Below are 17902 nucleotides of genomic sequence, written 5' to 3' on the forward strand. Positions count from 1 at the left end.
CATCTACAGCCTTCTGGGGTAGAGAATTCCATAAATTCACTGCCCTCTGAGTGAAGAAGTGTTTCCTCAACTCTGTTCGAAAGGGCTGTCCCTTAATCTTAAGACTGTGACGCCTAGTTCTAGATTCTCCTATCAGGAGAAACAGTCTCACACTGTCTACTCTGTCAAGCCCCATTCTATAAGATCACCCCTAATTCTTCTATATTCTAGAGAATATAGGCCAAGTTTCCTCAACCTATCCTCATAGGTCAACCCCCCTCATCCCAGGAACTAACCTTGTGAATATACACTGCACAGATAGAAACATATGGGTACGATCTAGTAACCATCACTGAAACAAGATTACAAGGAGATCTAAGGTGGGAGTAAATATTCCAGGGTTCTCAGTTTACAGGAAAGATAGGCACTGTGGGAAAAGAGGTGGGGGGTAGCCTTGTTAATTAGGGATGAAATAAAAGCAGCGGAGAGGAAGGATCTGAAATCCGATGACCAGGACGTCGAGACAATATGGGTGGAAATAAAAAATAATAAAGGGCAGAAAATATTAATGGGAGTGGTTTATAGACCCCAAACAGCGATCACAATATAGCACAGGGTATCAATCAAGAAATCAGTGGAGCATGTAGGAAAGGTAAAGCGATAATAGTGGGTGATTTCAATCTCCAAATCAGCAAAAGTAGGTCAGAAGAAGAGTTCATTGAGTGTATGAGAGATAACTTTCTCGAGCAGCATGCCGAGGAACCAACTAGGGCAAGGGCCATCCTAGACCTTGTTTTGTGTAACGAAACAGGACAAGTTGGCAGTGTAGGTATTAGCCTCTAGGGCAGAGTGATCACAATATGATCGAATTCTGCATTAAGTTAGAGAGAGATATAGTTAAATGGAGTCCTGTAGCTCAGTGGTTAGAGCACTCGCTTTGCAAGCGAGAGACCTGAGTTCAATTCCAGGCAGGGCGAAACCTTGGGCAAGTTTCCTTACTCCACACGCCTAATAATAATCCCTCCAAAAACAAAAACAATAATAAATTGGTCATTTTCAATCTACGACTGTTTGTGGGACATTGCTGTGCGCAATTGGCTGCCGCGTTCGCCCTCAAATATACAGTCAATTCACTTTACAGTATATTCTGTGAAGCGCTTTGGGACGTCCTATCGACGTGAAAAGCGCTATATCAAATGCAAGGATTATTATTATTATTATTATTATTAAGTATTCTGAATTTAAATAGGGCTAGTTTTGTAGGTATGAGGAAAGATTTAGGTAAAATAGACTGGAGAATAAGATTAAGAGGTAAAAATGTAGACCCAACAGTGGCATATATTTAAGGATGTAGTGCATAATTCTCAGCGGTCACATATTCCCTTGCGGAATAAGAGTACCACAGGGAAAGCAAGTCATCCGTGGCTAACTAGAGCAGTTAGGGAAAGCATCAAATTAAAAGAAAAGGCTTATAAAACTGCCAAGAAAAGCGGCAAATCTGAAGATTGGGAGAGTTTTAGAAACCAGCAAAATAAAACTAAAAAACTCATTAAGAGCGAGAAAAAGGAGTATGAGGATAAGCTAGCTAGGAACATTAAGTCAGATTGTAAAAGCTTTTACAAATACATTAAGAGGAATAGGCTGGTGAGGGTAAATGTAGGTCCACCAGTCAGAGACGGGAGAAGTTGTAATGGGGGATAAGGACATGGCAGAGTCCCTAAATGGGTACTTTGCATCTGTCTTCACCCTAGAAGACACAACAAGTCTACCAACAATAGAGATGCACCAAAGGGATAAGGACAGGGAGCAACTTAGGGAAATTTTCATTAGTAGAGAATTGGTGCTAGGGAAACTGTTAGCACTAAAAAGTGACAAATCCCCTGGTCCGGATGGTTTGCATCCCAGGGTTTTAAAAGAGGTAGCTTATGAGATAGCGGAGGCCTTGTGTCTGATCTTCCACAATTCGTTGGATTCTGGAACAGTCCCCATGGATTGGAAGATCGCAAATGTCACACCACTATTTAAAAAAGGTGGAAAGGAAAAGATGGGAACTATCGGCGAGTTAGTCTCACATCAGTGATAGGAAAAATTTTAGAATCGTTGATTAAGGGTGTGGTAGTGCAGTGCAGATAAGGGTGAACCAGTGGATGTGGTCAATTTGGACTTCCAGAAGGCATTCAATAAAGTGCCGCATAAAAAGTTAGTCCAAAAGATAAAGGCTCATGGAATTGGGGGGAGCATATTAACGTGGATTGGGGAATGGTTAACGGGTAGGAAACAGAATAGGGATAAACGGGTTCTTTTCAGATTGGCGGGATGTGACTAGTGGAGTGCCACAAGGATCAGTCCTTGGGCCTCAGCTATTTACCATCTACATCAACGATCTAGATGAGGACATCAAAGTTAATATATCTAAATTCACGGATGACACAAAACTAGAAGGAAGAACTAGGAGGAAGTGTCAACACAGAGGACGACATTAAAAAAATGCAGCGAGACATGGATAGGTCAGGTGATTGGGCAGGTAGGTGGCAGATGAAGTATAATGTAGGGAAGTGTGAAGTCATCCACCTAGGAAGCAAAAACAGGAGAGTGGGTTATTTTTTAGAAGGGGAGAGATTGGAATGTGTTAGCGTCCAGAGGGACTTGGGTGTCCTTGTACACCAATCACAGAAAGTTAGTCTGCAGGTGCAGCAGTAATTAGGAAGGCGAACAGTATGTTAGCATTCATTATGAAAGGATTAGAGTATAGGAGTAGGGAAGTCTTGCTGCAACTGTATAGGGCCCTGGTGAGACCACACCTGGAATACTGTGTCCAGTTTTGGTCTCCTCATTTAAGGAAGGATGTACTTGCCTTGGAGGGGGTGCAGTGTAGATTTACGAGGTTAGTACCAGGGATAGGCCTATATTTGGGCCTATATTCTCTAGAATATAGAAGAATTAGAGGGGATCTTATAGAAACTTATAAGATCATCAAAGGTTATGACAGAGTAGATAGTGGGAGATTGTTTCTCCTGGTTGGAGAAACTAAAACCAGGGTGTCACAACCTTAAAATTAGAGGCCAGCCCTTTCGCACTGAGTTGAGGAAGAACTTCTTCACTCAAAGGGTGGTGAATGTATGGAACTCACTACCCCAAAGGGCTTTTGACGCTCAGTCCTTGAATATATTCAAGACTGAGATAGATAGATTTCTTATTGCAAAAGGGATTAAGGGATATGGGGATAAGGCAGGGTCAGGTTATTAGCTGGAGTTAGATTAGAAGATCAGCCATGATTGAATGGCGGGGCAGGCTCGAAGGGCCGAATGGCCTAGTCCTGCTCCTACATGTTATGTTATACCCCCTCTTAAGGCGAGTATGTTCTTCCTTAAATAAGGAGACCAAAACTGCACACAATATTCTAGGTGCGGTCTCAGTTACAGCAAGACTTCCCTCTTCTTGTACTCTAACCCTTTTGCAATAAATGCAAACATGCCATCAGCCTTCCTAGTTGCTTGCTGTACCTGCATACTAACTTTTTGTGACAGGTCTACAACGACACCCAAATCCCTCTGAACACTAACACTACCTAGTCACTCCCCCTCAAGAAAATAATCTGCTTTTCTGTTTTTACTACCTAGGTGAATAACTTCCCACTTTATATTCCACCTGCCACCTTGCCCTCAGTTGGTAGTACTCTCGCCCCTGAGTCAGATAGTGTAGGCTGACACTCGAATGCAGTGCTGGGGGAATGCTGTTTTGATAGAAGCGCCTTCCTTCAGATAAGACATTAAACCGAAAGAAGGGAGTTTTTCCCCGTGTTACTGGTCAACAATCCCCCAAATAAATGAATCATGTTTGTAGGGTATTGCAAATCGATTGTTGCATTTGCCTACAAAATACAGAGTTCATACACTTTACAGTACATTGTGTGAAGCACTTTGAGATGTTCTGATATGAAAGGCACTGCAACACCACCACCAACTTCACTTATATAGCGTCTTCCACACAGTGTGGCATCTCAGAGCGCTTAACAGTAGCGGAGCCTGACTCTGAGCCGGTGGGGGTGGTCGGAGGTGGCTGTGAGCATAGTCAAAGAGGAAGCCTTTTAGACTGGACTTAAAACAGGGGAGAGGGGGCAAGGCTATACCAAATGTAAAGATTATTATTATAATTAACCTGAAATATCTGTTCACCTTCCCTCTTCTGAGCTCGAGAGTATGTTGCCTTGTTTTAGATTTTTCACCAAGTTAAACATCTTATTGGGGTTTAGTTTATCTATACCTGTTAGGATATTGAATACTTTAATGAGATCGCTTATGTATTCTCAAATATGAACATTTCCAGCTTCTGTAACCTCCTCATAACTCAGGTGCAACCATTCTAATTGCCCTTTGAATTGCCAGAATGTCCTTAATGTAGTAAGCAGACTTTCATGCAGAACTCTAGTTGGGACTGGATGATAATGAACCTTGCATTTGATCTTGTGCCTTTTATGTTGATCTTTTTAAGGAGTTTCACAAATTTTCTGCAAAGTGCAATGACTGCCAGCATTACATTGGGATATCAGCCTGAACTATGCGATAAAGTCCTGACATGGTTTCACAATCTTCTAATCCAGAGGCTAACCAACTGAGCCAGCCAACACTAGATCAATGCCTTTTCCAAATTTAGTTTCACTTCCTGTAACAAGTCCCTTAAGCAGTTTGATATATTTGCTGCTTCCCCTTTTTCCTGTTTGGTGCGCGCTGTTATAGCTGTTAAACATTGAGATCTTCATCCTACATGAAAGGTGCCATTCAAGTGCAAGCTGTTTTTTTTATTTTTCACGCTCAGTGCACATGTGGTTCAACAGCAAGAAGATTACGTTTGTATTGCGCCTTTTACGTCAGGAGGACGTCCCAAGGTGCTGGACAGTGTACAGCATTTCAGACCTGAGCTGGGTCAGGGGGAGAAGGGAGGGGAGAGGAAGGGGGGTGGCTGATGGCATGGTCGAAGAGGAGGGTCTTGAGACGGGACTTGAAGAAGGCTAAGGAGGGGGTGAGGCGGAATGACTGGTGGATGGAATTCCAGAGGTTGGGGGCAGAGTGGCTGAAGGCTCTCCCGCCAATGGTGGGGCGGGTGGGTCGGGGGATGTGGAGTAGGCCAGAGTCGGCTGAGTGGAGGGAACAGGCGGATTGGTAGAAGGTTAGGAGGTCGCAGAGGTAGGGTGGGGCGAGGCCAAGGAGGGCTGTAGGTGAGGACCAGGATCTTGAACTGGATCTTCTGAAGGATAGAGAGCCAATGGAGTCGGGCGAGAGTGAGGGAGATGGGTTCACGGAGTTTGGTGCGGGAGAGGACACGGGCTGCAGAGTTCTGGATTATCTGCAGCCTGTGGAGGGAGGAGTTGGGAAGGCCGACAAGCAGGGCGTTTGCATAGTCGAGCCTGGAAGGTGATGAAGGCATGAACAAGAGTTTCAGCGGCCTGAGGGGCGAAGTAGTGGTGGAGTCGGGCAATGTTACGGAGGTGAGGGAAGGCAGAGTGGGTCATGGCTTGGATGTGGGGAAGAAAAGACAGTTGAGGATTGAACAAGACACCCAGGTTCCTGACTGGGTTGGTGAGTTGAAGTGTGCAACCATGGAGGTTGATGCTGCCGGAGCCTGAGGTGCTGAGGCACTGGCGTGAGCCAATCAGGAGGGCCTCAGTCTGGATCACATTCAACTGTAGGAAATTTGCCCTCATCCAGGACTTGATGTCCGACAGGCAGTCTGTCAGGACAGCAGTGGTCCTGGAGTTGAGGTGGAGGCACAAAGATAGAGTTGGTGTCATCCGCATACATGTGGAAGTTGACCCCATGTCTGGATGATGTCACCAAGGGGGAGTATGTAGATATTAAAGAGGAGAGGGCCAAGGACACAGCCCTGGGGGACGCCAGACATGACAGTGCGGGGGCTGGAGGAGAAACCGTTAAAGGCAACAAAGTGGAGACGGTGAGAGAGATAGGAATTGAACCAGGCAATGGCAGGTCTGTGAAGATTGAGTGAAGCGGAGAGGCGGTGTATGAGGATGGAGTGGTCGAAGGTGGCAGAGATATCGAGGAGGACAAGGAGGCAGAGGGAGCCCTGATCACAGATGTTCAGAATGTCATTAGTGACTTTGACCAGGGCTGTGGAAGCCGGATTGGAGGGAATGGCGAGAGAGAAAGGAGCGGAGCTGGGACGCGACGACTCATTTCAGGATCTTGGAGAGGAATGGGAGGTTAGAGATGGAGCGGTAGCTGGAGAGGAGGTTCAATCCCCAACTAAATTAGACAGAAAGGCTGGAAAATCCTATCCTAGCAGCAATGTGGAGATATAATAATAATAATCCCTCCAAAACCCAAAACAATAATAAATTGGTCATTTTCAATCTGCTGTGCGCAATTGGCTGCCGCGTTTGCCCACAAATATACAGTCAATTCACTTTACAGTATATTCTGTGAAGCGCTTTGGGACGTCCTCCCGACGTGAAAAGCGCTATATCAAATTCAAGGATTATTAAAATACAGTCAATTTACTTTACAGTATATCCTGTGAAGTGCTTTGAGCCATCTCAATGACGTGACAAGGCGCTATATCAAATGCAAGGATTATTATTATTACAATTGGTCTCATTGCCTAGGGGAAAATCTGACAAGGTTCCTGCTCCTGAGGGCCTGTGTGGATATCAATTGAGAACAAAATTGATTCTGGTTGTGATTTGGTCAAAAGCTTGGTGGTGTTCCTAGCAGACTCACACTAAATATAATGACCCCACTCAAGTGAGCAGGGGCTGAAATCTCTGGAATCAATCAAAGGAAAAATGAGCCAAAAGCACTTTTAAGGGGAAGGAGGAAGTAAGATGGGTGAGGAAATAAAAGCTATTTAGGTGACTCGAGATTTTTCATTTCTGATGTGTTAACCCAAAAGTCGTAAAATAAGCATTTTAAGTAGTGCTTGTAAGTAAATGCCTTGGACGAGACAATTGATTTGTGTCAGCTTTTATACTGGCCAGCGTCTAAAGTATATGACGTGATGATGTATTTGATAGTTAAGAATTAAGATGATAAAATGTAATATTTCCTAGACACTGATTTTAAGCTTGTATTGTGGGACTAATAAAACGCACAAAGATTTGCAGAAAATGTTGGCATGTTCTAAAAACATTTTCCTTTTCCCCTAGTGGTCACGCGGTTTGTAGTTATATGTGCGCTGAACTTGTGGGTTTTGATCTACATCCTGTACTACCGGAAGGGCAAAGAGGAGAAAAAGGATCAAAAGGAGCAACAAAGTAAGAAGCAACACCCGAAGGCTGAATAAAACAACAGCTTCATTGGATTCTGCATTGAAGACAATCACTCAGCAACGTTATAGTCTGTGTTTTATTGCTAATGTGGTACATAGACTTGCATTACAAATAGTCTGAGAACTTTTAGATTCTCCTCTTAAGATACAATTGAGATACTTATCAGCCTGTGTGTGTGGGTACATTGAGTTCCTTTCTAAATACAGTATATAAATGATGTGACATAGGCAGAGCCTTCTATTATTATCACTGTATGATTAAGTAGAGTCCTTGCTGGAATAGATGGTTGGTGTTAAGGTACACAATTGTATTTGTTTTGTTCAGATCAAAGTTCCTATGTCCACAGTGGATTCTATTCATTCATTCCCTCTAACTAATAGTAAGTGGGTGAGAGGAAACCACTCTTACCTCTAGGTCAAACCTTTCTTGTTTTTATTTGGTGAGGGGCTGGCGACCTTAGGAATGCACCATAAAAACAGGAAGCGTTTATTTGCAAATCAGAAAATCAGCACTTCCTGACAGCCAAGTGCAACACTGCTATTGAGAGCAGGAGACTCTAGTCCCGATCTCTGCTGGAGTCTTAAATCTCATTGTACTGCAGTAAACTGATTCTCTTAAGTAATTATGAATTTTGGCAGCTTACAAAATCCAGCTAAGTAACTTTTCTGTGAACTTGATTTGCCAGTGTTCACTATATCATATCCATTATGGTTGGAGTAGTAACTCAAGAGCGTTTGTATGCACATTCTGATAAGAAAACGATCGCTTCTTGGCAAATTCTATTAACAACTTTAACTGCCCAGTCTTTAACAAGTTGCAATATTAACAACTTTTGGACCAAAGTGAAAATAGTAATGACATTTGTTAATAGTTGTTTGTCAGAAAAAATATCTATAGGAGTGAAAATGCAGTGAAGCATAATTGTTTGCTACATCAAGACAGCAAACCCTCACACAAATCCACTGAGCAGATCTAAGAAAATGTGATGACCAAATCAGATCCTCTCATCACCTCACCTTGCATCTACTCTTAGATATTGTATAACATTATTACAAGAAACACACAAAGGTCAATTTTTATTTCATTTGACATTTCAACTGGGAAGTGGAACCAATCCTCTCCCATGCCTTAAACATGCTGCCACAATGCTTGCCCTGAAATTGCACTGCTTACATTTTCCCAGCTCTGCCTCTAGGGTTTGCAATGGTAGAGAAGGTGCCAGGTCAAAGGTATACAGTCAAGTGTTTAATACAGGGATCACTAACCGATTGATTGCCAGTAGGTAGTGCTCCCGCATATGATCAAAAAGGCAAGAGAAAGGAGCAATAGAACTGTAGTTATTGACTCCAATTGAAAACAAAGCCAGATACAAAGTATTTCATGCAACGTGAAATAAAAATGTTAATGTTTAAACTGGTAAATATTGTTCCTTCCCCTTGTTTTTATTGAGCATGTGACCGGTTGGAGACCTCTGGTTTAGGACAAGCCAGACTCTTCTAAAAAAGGAAATATTTAGAATTTATAATATAGTGGCTTTGTGGCTATTGCTTCACTTTTTAAATGACCTGGTTTTAACCTAAGAGATATTTAATGGTAAATTTATTTTTGTGGATTTTTAAAGGTTAGAAGCAGCTTCATTTTTTTCCAAATAGACATTACCTCCGAAACAGAATTTTGTAGTTTTACATTTCTAATGTGATTGTGTTTCTAGTTTTAGAATTTTTTTCCCCCTATTAAAATCTGTTATTTTAGAACCAGGAAGCTCACAGGGAATTCCTGATACTTGCCATCCACCTAGAGAGGGCTCAAACCCACACTAACAGTCTGAGGAATTGTAGTGTGGAGAAATTATTGGGTACTAATCCCAGAGTCATTTGGATAAATAAACTATTTTGAAATCAAATTACCAGCCAGGCTTATGTGAACACATTCAAGAAGGAATTGGACAGTTTGCTAAGAAAGTATTTTTGTAAAAAAAATAGGACTGGTACTGACTAGATTACAATGTTATTTTACTGTCCTTTGTAATCAAGTATGTATTTGAATGTTATGCTTGATTGAATTAAGACAGTTACATAGCGTAACGAAATAAATATAGACCCAGGGCAGTCTGGAGAGTTCTGGCAGTTTGGATAGCGAGTCTGTTTAAGTAGTGTTCAGCACAGTATACATTGTATATGGATGGGTGGTGTTGCATATGTTACTTTATGCTGTAATTGGTGAAAGATAACGGTCTCTAATACCGTGATTTTGGGACCCAGTGTCCAGATGAAAAAAATCCTAGAGGGTGTCAGGCACCTGTGCAACTGCAACTAGACCTAGGATAAGTTAACAATTTCATGAGAAATCTAAAATGTCACGAAAGGAGAAATCAAGTCATTTTTATGCAGTTACAGGTTATATGTTGCATCTCTGCGTGAAAAATGGCTGTAATTTTAACAGTGACAACATATTATGAAAACGCAGGGTTTGCTTATCACAGATGGTGATAAAGATTGATTTTGTATTCTTCTCCCTTGTCTTTATAAGCAATTTTCTATGTAAAGAAAGGAAATGTAATAACAAATAAATAGTTTAAACATTTGTATAATGTATACAAAATATTACATATTTTTCATATAAGTGAATGCTTTCACACTATATGATCAGAGTGCAATCTACCAATATGCCTTACTTTCTCTTCCTTCTTGCGAGTTGGAGTGATTTGAGTCGAAACCATGTACACGGGGGTTCCCTGGAAGCGACGCACTTTACACTGAGGAGCATTTTTTTCCCAGCATAAGGTGCCATTTATGTGGCTGTTTTTTCAAAATGTACTTTTTCAATCTTGAGGTGGATCCTCCATCAAATAGTGGAGCCAATAATAGGGGGAACTACCTCCCTCAGCCTTTAAGTATTTGTATGGAGCCTTTACCTACTGCTCCACCTCTCTTCCCATCGCTGTCTGCTGCCTGATACCTGCCACGTTGCTTTGATCAGCTGGGTACCTGACACATGCGGAAACGCATCACCATGCTTAAGAGTATCCATGCTGCCTTGTGTCATGTACAACACAAGTCCAGAGAGCTGGAGTGGGAGGTATGAGGCAGCACAAAGAGCAACGTAAAGGTGACACGACTGATCCCCTCCACCCCCCCACTTCGCCCTGCATGCAACTGCCTCCATCCTATTTATACTCCCAGCTCCTAGGCTACCACTGATCCATTTTCCTAACGAGTTGAGGGAAGAAAGAAAACAAAGAAACGCAGCAGTTGCATTTCAACAATATGGTTTGAATTTACAAATTATGGAAAGAACACATTGTGCTATACACAGTAAAGACAGGTGAGACCTTCAGCTTTCTCTCTGGTCTATGAAGGCAAATGTTCTACATCTCTAGGGAGATAAGTAATATAATCCTTGCATTTGATCTAGAGCCTTACCATGTCTTTTTGAGACATCTCAAAGTGCTTCACAGAATGTAAAGTGAATTGTCTGTATATTTTGTGGGCGTAAGTTGCTTGATCTCCTGAACTCAGAAATGTGGGAAGTAGCCCTCACACAGGCATTGATTTAACACAGCTTTGCAGCATATTGGCTCTCTTGCGATGCAGCGCTCAGAGTCAGTGTTAGGGAACTGGCAATACAAACCACTTCTGCAATTCCTTTGCTGCTTTGCTGCTTTTAGTATTTAATTTATTCCTTTGAGGTTTCCTTTTGAAAGGTATCATAAAACGGAAGTTATTATCCTAAAATTCTATTTAAAACATGCCTATAAAGCACAATCTCCCAGGCTGCAGACCACAATCACATTCATGAACTCAATGTCAACTGATACCAAAGCTTTCAGTTTCTATGAAACATAGATATAGGGTTGTGTAGCCAGTGACCCCCCCACTTAAATGCATGTATATGGAGGTCAGTGAAGACAGAATTGGGGTTGGCTGATATGTCCCCATGCTCTAACATTCATTTTGGCTCAGACATTAGGAATGGAAACTTAAGTGAAGTTTATCCTGGTCAGCACCGTGGAACCAAGCAGTCAGGATGATTTAACTGAGGGCAGAGTGGGAAAGAAGCAAAGACTATCAGCATGAAATAATAGCTATTTAATGCAGAGGAAGATTACATGTTGGGATGTACAGCACTTCTTTTAAAGTGACAAGCATATTGGAAAATCTTGATAGCAGAAAGAGTTAAAACAAAAGGTGTTGTCATTTTGGTGAACAGAAATAAAACAACAGTAAAAGCATTAAAGGGTTTGTGCTTCAGGATGCCAAAATGTACAAATTAAAATGTCAAAAGTAAGGTTCATATCGATAGTGTGAAAAACAACAAGAAAATTGGAAGGCTACATAATGGTTTTATTGTCAAATATGTTTTACATTATCTTTAGCATACTGTAGTTGTATAAAACATGCATTTCAAGATGATAGCCTTTATAAATACAAAATGGCCAAGCCAATATAAATTATGTATTTTTGTAAGATGGCATGTAAAATAATATATCTGTATGAGTCCCCCCATATGCAAGGCCTCAGCTTTCCAGCTACACATCAGAGTCCCCATGACACACTATTGCAATTGCTCTAGAGTCTACACTACAGCTACAGTGTTAGAGAACTCTTACAACAAACTTTAAAATACATCTACAGTATGACTTTAGTTAAATCATCTTAGAGTTTGTGAAAATCTTTATATATGTGCTGTGAGAATGTAGTAAAAATAACAGACACAGATGCTCTTTTAGAAATAATGAAAATAAAACATCTAGATTGGTACACAAACCAAGGCAAATAAGGTTCATAGCACTTAGTGAGGCTAAAGGATTACAAATTCAATAAATTTGCCATTACAGTATTAAATATAATTGAATGGGGGCCAATACTGTCATTGCTTAATATATTTTTCAGTTTGTATTGGGTAACAACAGTTGTACATTATCTAGATTTTTTAAAGTCTCCGCACTTGCGATATTTTCTTCAATAATTTCAAAGAAACACATTCAAAATTGGCCAATGCAGATGCAAATGGTTATGTGTAAAAATAGTGCACTATTTTTCTTAACAATAAACTTTCATTTAATTTTCATTACAACAGTCATCAGTAAACTTAAATTTAACAGAATGGGCAAACATTCAGGAAAAGTGTTAAATTAAGGCGGTATTTATATGACATGAAGATCAAATATTGCCCATTATAAAGTGTGTACTTGTGACTGATAACATTCTCCAAAATCTCCTCAATCTGAAGGGCTGCAGATTCCCACATTCCTTTCAGATGCAGCTTCCTATAATACACTCATAAGCAAATCTGTTAAACTCTATGGCTTTATACAAGTGCATAGATGCAACTGTGATAGCAAAGGCGTGTTCTTTAAACATACCATATGATGCATTTTGTGCCAAAACACCTGAAAGCTTCTTCAGACTAATCACTATTCTGCATAAAATTGAGAGTATGATAGATGCACTGAAATGTCAAAGCTCTCTTGGGCTTTAAAAACATAGCAGAATTTTACGCAACTATCTGCTACTTTTGGTTATTTATTTTCATAGAACTGATGAAACCACTGCAAAAAATTCTTCATTCTTCTTTGCAACAATGCAGTGTTGAATGGCGTGTTTTCCCCATCATCGGTTCCCAACCCTTCCTTCTAGTGTTTATTTCACTTGGTTGCCAAGTAATATCATGATCCAAGAGAGCTTTGTGTAGTTCAGGCATACAGTATAAAGCAATATCGCTCCCAGGCTTAGTATTCTACATTGTTGCAAAGTGCTGTAAACCATTGTGATAATTTGATATGTAGACAGTCATGTTTAGCTCTTTCTTATGTAAAATAAATTGTAGCGCTTTGTGCATCTTCGTTTGGATATGCCAAAAGTATTTTACAGTTTTTTTGTTTAGGAAGGAAACTCTTCACCTTGAACAACGTGACTGCATTCCTCTGGAGACGGTTAGCTGAGAAAGAAAAAAAGATAAATAGGTTTAAAACACACTTCAACTCGGTATTTAGAACATTAAAAGGCTCCAATAACTGAAATATTCACCCAGAATCACTGATTGCTATTTGGCCCACAGTGTTATTTTATGAATGTTAGTAAGAAAAATTTCAAATGTTTGGATGTGAGCAAATTTTCAATGTATTTGCTGTGCTAAACAGAACCAGTTTATTCTAACAGGCAGCTCATTAAAACCACAGAATGTAGTAACAAAGGCTGTGAAGCATGGCCATCTGGATTGTAAAGTAAGGTGACAGTGCTATTAACAGGGATCAATGTTACAAGAATCTGTTGCGTTATACATCTTTTAATATAATTCAGTTGAAAATTTACTTCAGTTATCGGTTTTAAGGTAAAAGTTACATTAAGAGTTTGCCCATTTCCTACTGTGATCTAATCAAGAGCAATTAGAGTAGATGGAAATCTTGTCCTATTGACTGCTGGCAATAGGTTCAATAATAGGTTCAACCGTGTACTGTATAGATTAATTCACCAGTTCATTAATCCAGACTGGGACTGAGAATTAATTGTGGCACACTGCAACCTCTTACACAGCGATTTCCCTGATTACACTACCACTGTGGATAGGAGTTGAGTCCAGGCATTCCTCACAGAAAATGAAAGGAAATCGAACTGCCTGTCACCAGTCCACAGACTTGTCAGCATACAGCATGAAAGTCTTCCATCAAGGTCCTTCCAATGACTGTGGCATATTGATACTAACATTTTGAATTATTTAGCAGACACTGTTGTGAAAAATGCACAATTTAATATCCTTTAATTAACCTTTGTGATAAACATCAGCTATATGCACAATTTCATCATTTTTATTTAACTCACTGAATAATTGCCAGAAGGCAAGATGTTGTTCTTTGAAGTTGGCAAGAGATTGTGGCTTCATAAAAGCTGAATAATTACTCTCTGTATCATCAACATCACTGCAAACAGTCACAGCAATTAAAAGTGCATGCAGGCTTGAAAAATACAAAACACTCCCAAGATTTGCATGCTTGCAGGAAAGAAGATGTAAATAGCCTACATTTTATGGATCAGAATCAGATACATAACTAGTCTAAAAGCCAAATCCTCAAAGCTATTAACATCAACATTCAACAAAGTACACATCCAGGTTGGCAAATAAATCTCTCAAAATGTTGTTATAAATGCATGAAGTAAAGTATTTCTATAAAATATCCTGCAAAAAATGCAACATCATGAAGTCTGGAATATAACAGTGCCTTTATTTAAAGATCTATTAAATTCTACTGATTGGATTAAGTTACTGACCTAGAAGTTTCTCCCAGAAAGATGAAAATCAGAGAAATGGGGAAAGTGCTGTTTTTAACCAAGATCAATTTAAAAGAGCCTTGAGGATTTGTGCTGTAGTTGCTCTGCAAGTTATTACACCAATCGTTTATTTGGCGATAAATATTACTGTGAAAACAACTGCAGCACAGACAACAGAAGTATTTCTTTACTGAGGGCCATCAACAGCTGAAGTGGGTAACCAGGAACATTGGTCCAGGCCAGATTGCTGAACCCATTCAAGAAACAGCTTGAAACTATAATAAGAAGGCAGGGCAAGTATTCTGCAATGGTGAAATCAAATTGACCACAGGGCACTCTTCCTCCTCATCTCTCTTGCATTCTTATATTGAGCATTTTGACCTACATCACATCAATTTTTCTTCAAAATCTCCAAATGTCTCATAACATGAGATTTTAACAGTGCTGCAGATTGTCACAATAAATTCATGATATCACAAAGTTCAAGGTAATTAGTGTAATGGTCATAAGATCTTACAACACACTCAATACTTTAAATTACTGAAGTTCTCAACTTGGGTTTCTAAAATTCTAGGATTTTGCAGACAAAGCCAGGAAAGGGTTCATCTCTTGCTCCTCTAGTAGTGGAAATGTGGCAAGTTTGTAATTTGCTACAATTTTCAGATGTTCAGAGAACATTAATAAGGCACTGCATAGATTCGGATGTAATATGGCAGAAACCACCTCAAGCCCCACAAGTTATGGGTTGTTACTACTTTTCAGAAATGGAGTTAAATTGAATTACTAGCTAAGAAATAATGTGGTTAAACATTAACCAGTACTTTTTGCCACAGGTCATCATCACCAAATGCTAAACACATTGGTATAAAAACGTGATACATAATATGACAATTTCAAAGACTGAAATTACTTGATCCTACTGCCACTGACCTCACATTTCTGCTGAGTTTACCCGGTTGGTATTCCCCAAACCATCCCTGAGAATGTTGAGTGGTGGCAGAATCAGAGGTTGACAGAATGGCTGCAGCAACTGGTATTTGGGCAAAACTATTTTGAGGTTCCCTTGCGGCAGTTATCCACTGGGACGCTCAAAAGGAGCAGAATGTCTTTAATGCTATCATAATGCTATGATATTCATTGACAGATTACATATCTCATTCGTCATCCCTATGTGCAAACTCCAAATCCCGTGGATTGTCAGTTCCCAAACATATTTTCTATCAAACTAAGCAACTTCCCTAACATTTTGACAAACAAAAATTGTGAACAACAGACATTACAAACAACCTAAAAGATAGTTTGTGTTTTGCATCACACTATTTTATCCTAACACACATCAATTTCATTACTGGTAATTAAATGAAACCATGTGTTAAAATGTCACACTGCAATGGTCTGTAGCACCTATAGGCAATGCACTATGACATTTTGGAACAGTCAATCATGCACACAGTTGTATTGTTGTATGTGCCTCTTATGCTCTAGTAATGATGCTTTCAATGGAAGCACAAGCAAAAAAAAACATGCTTCCGTTAACCACACTGCAGAAAAGAAACCCAATACATTCTGACAAATTACCCATTCATGTAAATCAAGTTCTTCAAAAATCAAAAACATCATCATCATCATCATCAAATGACCAGTCCCAGTCTTTAAAGGTCATATCAAGCAATCTGAAACAATTCAGGGAAGGAATGTACAGTATCAATTCAGAATGTCTGCAGTTATACAACTCTTGTAAACACTTCACATTTCTTTAAATAGACCCTTGTTACAAACCACATTATTTTTTAAAAAAATAGTCTGTGCAACTCTAGAATTATTTATTTACTTGGAGAAGTTACACGTATGCACTCTCAAAGGAATTATAAACTTTTGCAAAATTTAGTTCTGAAGATAAAAATATAAAATGTTTCTTTTGCTGGTGAACTTCACCAAATTTGCAGTACCGATTAGGAGCTAACAGAAAAAGTATTTATGCTGAAATATACCTTTTAACACAAACTCATGAGATCTTGTTCTAGATATCCTAATCCAAATTTCAGATTTTTTGCATTCATCAGAAGCACGATCCATAAATAAAATGGTAGCACTTTTTATTTTAAAATCTAATCTTCAAAAGCAATTATAATTTTTCATGAGTTTTTAAAGAATCTCATTTTATTCCCGTGTCAAATGGATGCATCTTGCAGAATGCTATAACACAACTATGATACAGAAATTGCAGCCTCTGTCCCTTTAACAATTCTCAAAATCAATACCATTTGATTGCATTTCTCAAAGCATTTTCAAATTAAATGTAGATTACAAACTATGTTTTATATTCCCCATACTTTTACTTTATATATACTTTACTTTTATATATACTGAACAACAGACAAGGAAGGTGCCAGGTTGACCATGTTTTGTATTAAATTGATGGTGACATTAAAACTGTTTCTAGCCTATAAAGAGAGACAATGAATCAACCGGGATCCTCGTTCCAGTTTCTATCCAAAAACGTGATTGAAGAATCATGTTCTTAGAAGTTGAGTGAGGGTTAGATTGAACCCCAACAGCTGAACAAAGTTGCTATTGTTTACCGTTGATCTTAACAAAGGGTGGGGGGGAGAAAGCCGATCGTACAAGGAAACTGTAACCTGGTATGAGTCAATGACTTCACAGCGGGAATTTGGGAAGAAAACCAACAAAATTCACCATGAAAATCCATCATGAAAACCTGGTTCATAACAATCTCCAAAAAGTTACATTTTTAAGATTTTAAAAGAATTGGGAGATTTGAACTAAAAACATTTTTCTCCACCAGAAGCAGTTGATTTGCAGCATCATGTGTTCATTCAAGCCTTGCCGCCTGTATAATAAACATGTCCTACACATTTAGTAGCTGATGAACCTTACACTATACAGATGGTGTATTTCAAGTCATGATGACATGGGCACCAACAAAATATCCTGATTGCATGCAGGGTAAAAATGTTGTGCAGATGCAAATTCTTTCAGAATTAACATGCAGGATAAAGGAGTTCAGTTTAAACTGTAAAACTGAAGAGCAATAATCACATGCTAAGCAAAGTGAAAGCGACCCTCTACCACTTACTGGAGCTATTAAAATGTCAGTGTAGGATGATTCGAAGAAGGGGACCAGTGTCAGAGCTATAAAAGTAGCAACAAACATGGAAATGGAGGCAAATATTTACATGTTAGAGAAGTATTAAGCACACATTATTGTAAGAAAGCAATACGGGTTCACACCGCTAAATGAATTGGCGATGAGGAGGACGACTGTGGGAAAGGGAGAGAGAGGAAAAGTTGGCACTCTCTTATGGGAGTATTATATCATGTACCAAAGTAATGAAAGATAATGTCAATTTGT

The 17902-nt window shown here is 39.5% G+C and overlaps 2 protein-coding genes across 7 annotated transcripts in view; one reads left to right on the plus strand and one right to left on the minus strand.

Annotated features, from left to right (window-relative positions):
* The window catches only part of slc66a3 (solute carrier family 66 member 3), a 29988-nt gene extending 20142 nt beyond the window's left edge, over positions 1-9846 (plus strand). For both annotated transcript variants that reach the window (XM_007897083.2, XM_042333540.1), the window contains one exon: positions 7139-9846. In XM_007897083.2, the coding sequence (XP_007895274.1) occupies positions 7139-7275 (137 nt within the window). In that variant the 3' untranslated portion in view covers positions 7276-9846. The remainder of the gene's footprint in view (positions 1-7138) is intronic.
* Positions 9847-11583: 1737 nt separating this feature from the next.
* The window catches only part of rock2a (rho-associated, coiled-coil containing protein kinase 2a), a 128533-nt gene continuing 122214 nt past the window's right edge, over positions 11584-17902 (minus strand). For 3 of the 5 annotated variants that reach the window (XM_042333646.1, XM_007897080.2, XM_007897082.2), the window contains 2 exons: positions 16108-16202; positions 11584-13201 (listed from right to left, as the gene is read on the minus strand). In XM_042333646.1, coding sequence (XP_042189580.1) covers positions 16130-16202 — 73 coding nt within the window. In that variant the 3' untranslated portion in view covers positions 11584-13201; positions 16108-16129. Of the gene's footprint in view, positions 13202-16107; positions 16203-17626; positions 17683-17902 lie in introns of all 5 variants that reach the window. The other 2 variants (XM_042333647.1, XM_007897081.2) reach the window with 2 other exon arrangements.

The sequence above is a fragment of the Callorhinchus milii genome, unplaced genomic scaffold (assembly GCF_018977255.1).
Source record: "Callorhinchus milii isolate IMCB2004 unplaced genomic scaffold, IMCB_Cmil_1.0 Scaffold3, whole genome shotgun sequence".
NCBI lineage: Eukaryota > Metazoa > Chordata > Chondrichthyes > Chimaeriformes > Callorhinchidae > Callorhinchus > Callorhinchus milii.